This window comes from Mandrillus leucophaeus, unplaced genomic scaffold, assembly GCF_000951045.1.
Source record: "Mandrillus leucophaeus isolate KB7577 unplaced genomic scaffold, Mleu.le_1.0 Scaffold433, whole genome shotgun sequence".
Classification (NCBI taxonomy): domain Eukaryota; kingdom Metazoa; phylum Chordata; class Mammalia; order Primates; family Cercopithecidae; genus Mandrillus; species Mandrillus leucophaeus.
The window spans coordinates 754,133-759,061 of NW_012104621.1; the positions used below are offsets into that span (position 1 = coordinate 754,133).

Genomic DNA, 4,929 nt, shown 5'->3' on the forward strand with positions numbered 1-4,929 from the left:
TTAAAGGAGGAAAAAGAAGTTAACCACTGCAAACATATAGAGATTTTTTTCCCCTCATTCCTGCCCACTTTTCCTTTTTTATGGACATATACATTTATATATATGAGTATATACACATATATAGTGTTTTAAAAATAAAGGTTGGATTATACTATACAAATTGTTCTGTAACTACAGATATACTTCCATTTTTAAATGCCATGTAGCATTCATTAATGTAGATACTTCATAATGGTTTAGCAATCCCTCAATTGATTAGCTGTTTTCTATTGGTTCCAATTTCTCAATATGGCAAGCTGTTCTCTGTGAACTTTCTTCCATCCTTATGACTTTGTACAACTGATTCTATAAGGATTGTTCACAGAAATGGAATGACACTGCCAATTGATTGCAGTACTTAGATTCAGAAGGCAATTCTGATTACTTTAGGCAAATAAGTAACCCCATGAGCCCTTGGTCTCCTATCTGAGAAACAGAAGTCTGGACCTTGGGGCGTTTGGGAGTTTGATGGAATAATGTAGGTATCATCAAGTTCAAGGACAGCGTTAAGACCAAAGACAGGGTTAGGACCTGGACAGGGAAAGGGAGCTCATGTTACAAGCAGAAAAGTCTCTTGTATGTGTTTTCCAAACTTTCTACAAAAAGTGTGTATTTCTTGTATGATCAGAAAAATAGCATAGCCAAGGACTGCTGCTAGAAAAGAGCAGCCACACAGCAGCTCTACACAGAGCTATGTGCCAGATTGCAGCCCATCTCCTTGGGGTCATGGGTGTGGTCCCTGGCTGGGGTCTCCTGTCTTACCTCCCTCCCTCCCAGGTATGAATATTTTCACACCCTCCTGACAAAGGAAGTGATGGAGTACCCAGCAATCATACTGAAAGAACTCAACTCCTACAGCTCCAACCTCAGCCAATACTTCTTTGTGCGTGAAATATTTGAGCAGGTATGGAGAGGGCAATGATACACCCATTCACTCATGAAGAAACTAAGGGAGAGGCTGACTTCTTGTTATGATCTGCCTAGACTTTGAAAGCCATCCCTAACCCTGCAGAGTTCAAATCAATGCAAGAAGAAAGAAGCTGAAAATCTCTAAAGAGACCATCTCTTTCTCAGTATAAAAGAGGCTGAGGGGTTCAGAAATCAGAGCTCAAGCCTGAACGGACTTATAATGAAAAGGTTAATTTATATGGTGCTTGGAATTCCATTTATCATACCTACCACTGCCACATAATTCTCCTAAAATATAGCTTTGACCCACCTACTCTCCTGTAAAATCCCTCCCCAACTGTGCAGCCCCCACCAGATCCAACTTACAGTCCCTAGATAACCACAAAGGCCCCACTGTCTCTGCTTTCCACCTTGACTCTCCCTGGTCCAGCAGACTCATCCCTTTTCTGGCATGTGCCCCCTACCTGCTGCCCTTCCTCATGATGCTCCCTCTGCTGGGGCCCCTCTGTCTCCATATATCCCAAACCCACCCATACCTCCAGTTCACTACCAAGAGAAAGGCTCCCACTCATTCCACCTGACCCCTCATCTCACCTTGCTCAGCCCCTGCCACCTCTCAGGGCTCTGAACTATTTTTTGCTTGGTTGCTGTCGAATACAGGAGTCTGGAGCACCCAACTATAATGTATTTCTTAAAGGGCAAGTATGCCTTAATTTTTATTCAACTTTGATTGCCATTAGCAAAAGGATCTTGCACATAATTCAGACACAATAAATGCTCTCTGGGTAAATGCATGAATACCTGGGATTCCCTGGTTTGAATCCCCCAGTGCTTGGCTCTTTTCCCGCACACCAGCCATAGTCCTGCCTGGCCTGAATGGAAATGCTTGTGGTTGGCACTGAATCTGGCCAAAGGTTTCCCACGTACACAGGACACCTGGCTGCTTCCCTGAGAATCTCTCCTCCCAGAAGAGATTCCTGTTTAGATTGCTACTAGATGCTCCCTCTGCCACCTAGGTTGAAGGGAAAGCTCAAGCTATAGGATGGTGAGCTCATTGCCTGCCCTTTGATATCATTTGGGTCACCTGGGTTAAAGGTAGAGGCACTATTATGATCTCCATTTCATGGAGGATAACAATAAGCCCCATAGGGTTTAGAGGACCTGCCCAAGATCACTTAGCTTGTCAGAAGCCAGGAATCAAATCCAGACCTGCAAACTCCACAGCCTACACTGTTATCCATAACAGAGAATATCCAAAACTTCACCCAGAGCCTGTGAAACAGGAAATTTGCAGGGCTTACAAGGGGACTCTCAAGATCATGTAAATCATGCCCATTGTATCTGTTCCATTTAGCACAGAATGCAGCAGATTTCTGCCCTTCGTTTGCATCCCTCAGTTTATATTTTTCTTGCCTTTTGCTCCAGATCACTGCCAAAAAATATATCATAATGAGCTTTTATTCCATGTCTACCCATTGTGTGCTATAAGGGTTTGCTAGCCTTCTTGGAATTAAGAAAAACTGGTTCCCTGGATTGAGAACAACCCAGTTATCCCAGGGAACTAAGTTGGTCAAGGCCTGCATCAGATATCAAAGGGGAGGGATGAGTACTTCTACTTAAAAGAGATGCACTTAAAAGTGGCACTCTGGGCCGGGCGCCGTGGCTCATGCCTGTAATCCCAGCACTTTGGGAGGCCAAGGTGGGCAGATCATGAAGTCAGGAGATCAAGACTATCCTGGTTAACACGGTGAAACCCCATCTCTACTAAAAATACAAAAAATTAGCCAGGCATGGTGGCGGATGCCTATAGTCCCAGCTACTGGGGAGGCTGAGGCGGGAGAATGGTGTGAACCTGGGAGGCGGAGCTTGCAGTGAGCCAAGATCAGGCCACTGCACTCCCGTGCAAGACCCCTCTCAAAAAAAAAACAAAAAACAAAAAACAAAAAACAAAAAACAGTGGCACTCTGAGGAAAGGCAGTGCAGGTCCTTCAGTGACTTGTGGTTTTTTCCTATAGAACTTGGCTGGAGAAGTCATTTTCAAATTCAGGCAACCAGGTAACACTTTTTCAGTTCAAGTCTTATTCTCCCAGACTTCACTTTTATGCGTTTGTGGGTTGGGAGGCCCAATGCAGGCAGCATCAGTAAATTGTCTCTCCTTGTGCTTTGGTGTTTATCATCAACAGAAGCACATGAAAAATCCTTCCAGAAGAGAATGAGGAAACTGAGGAAGAAGCAAGGGTCTAAAGAGGACATGAGCAGAAGTGAGGAAAGCATAAGTAGTGGGACAAGTGCTGCCACATCAGTAGAAGAGATGGAAGAAGAAAATGATCAAGAAATGGAGTCCTTTATAACTGAAGAGGTGCTGGGGCAGCAGAAAAAATCTCCACTGCATGCTGAGATGGATGAGTCCAAAGAAGGCTCTATTCAGGGATTGGAAGAAATGCAGGTTGAAAGAGAGAGCTCCTTAAACCCATCCCTGAATGAGGAGAATGTGAAGGGTCAAGGAGAAGAGAAGGAGGAGTCACAGGAAGAAGATGAGAAGGAGGAAGAGGAGGAGGAGGAGGATAAACTGGAGGAAGAGAAGGAGGAGAAGGAGGCACAGGAAGAGCAAGAGAGTTTATCTGTGGGTGAGGTAAGCCAGCAACTGATTCATTCGTGGGCATAGAGAAAGTTTGCTATGCTCATTTTGTGTTTATCCCTAGTGTAAGCTGGGGTCTTCAGTGGCCCAGTCTCCATAGAGGTGCAGAAAGAGAATTACAAAAATATTCATACTTTTAAAAAATTTTATTTTAGGTTCAGGGGTACATGTGCAAGTTTGTTATTTAGGTAAATTATGTGTCATGAGGGTTTGATTTACAGATAATTTTGTCAGCAGGGTAATAAGCATAGTACCCAATAGTTTTTTTTTTTTTTTTCTGATCCTCTCCCTGCTCCCCACCTTTACCCTCAAATAGGCCCCAGTATCTGTTGTTCCCCTCCTAGTATCCATGTGTTCTTTGTTTAGCTCCCACTTAAAAGTGAGAACATGCAGTATTTGTTTTCTTTTCCTTTGTTAGTTTGCTTAGGATAATGGCCTCCAGCTCCATCCATGTTGTCTCCATCCATGTTGTCTCCATCCATGTTGTCTCCATCCATGTTGTTGCAAAGGACATGATCTCATTCTTTTTATGGTTGCATAGTATCCCATGGTTTATATGTACTACATTTTATTTACCCAGTCTATTGTCAATGGGCATTTAGGTTGATTCCATGTCTTAGCTACTGTGAATAGTGCTGCAATGAATATATATGCATGCATGTGTCTTTATGGTAGAATGATTTACATTCCTCTAGGTGTATACCCAATAATGGGACTGTGAGGTCAAATGGTAGTTCTGTTTTAAGTTCTTGGAGAAATTGCCACACTGGAATACACTTCCACCAGCAGTGAATAAGCATACCCTTTTCTCTGCAATCTTGCCAGCATCTGTTGTTTTTTGACTTTTTAATAATATTCATTCTGACTGTTATGAGATGGTATCTCACTGTGGTTTTAATTTACATTCTCCAATGATTAGTGATGTTGAGCACCTTTTCATATACTGGTTGGCCACATGTATGTCTACTTTTGAAAAGTGTCTGTTTGTGTCCTTTGCCCACTTTTGAATAGGGTTGTTTGGTTTTTGCTTGTTAATTTAAATTCTTTATAGATTCTGGATATTAGACCTTTTCAGATGCATAGTTTGCAATTATTTTCTCCCATTCTGTAGGTTGTCTGTTTACTCTGTTGATAGTTTCTTTTGCTGTGAAGAAGCTCTTTAGTTTAATTAGGTCCATTTGTCAATTTTTGTTTTTGTTGCAATTGCTTTTGGCATCTTCATCATGAAATCTTTGCCAAGTCCTATGTCCAGAATGGTATTTCTTATTTTATCTTCCAGGGTTTTTATAGCTTTAAGCTTTACATTTAAGTCTTTAATCCATCTTGAGTTGATTTTTGTATGT

At 42.2% G+C, this 4,929-nt stretch overlaps 1 protein-coding gene across 1 annotated transcript in view; it reads left to right on the forward strand.

The window, feature by feature from the left end:
- Window positions 1-4,929, forward strand: part of CCDC180 (coiled-coil domain containing 180) — an 87,822-nt gene that overhangs the window by 44,148 nt on the left and 38,745 nt on the right. Inside the window, 3 exon segments of the mRNA XM_011993740.1 lie at window positions 817-943; window positions 2,964-3,003; window positions 3,132-3,580. Coding sequence (XP_011849130.1) covers window positions 817-943; window positions 2,964-3,003; window positions 3,132-3,580 — 616 coding nt within the window.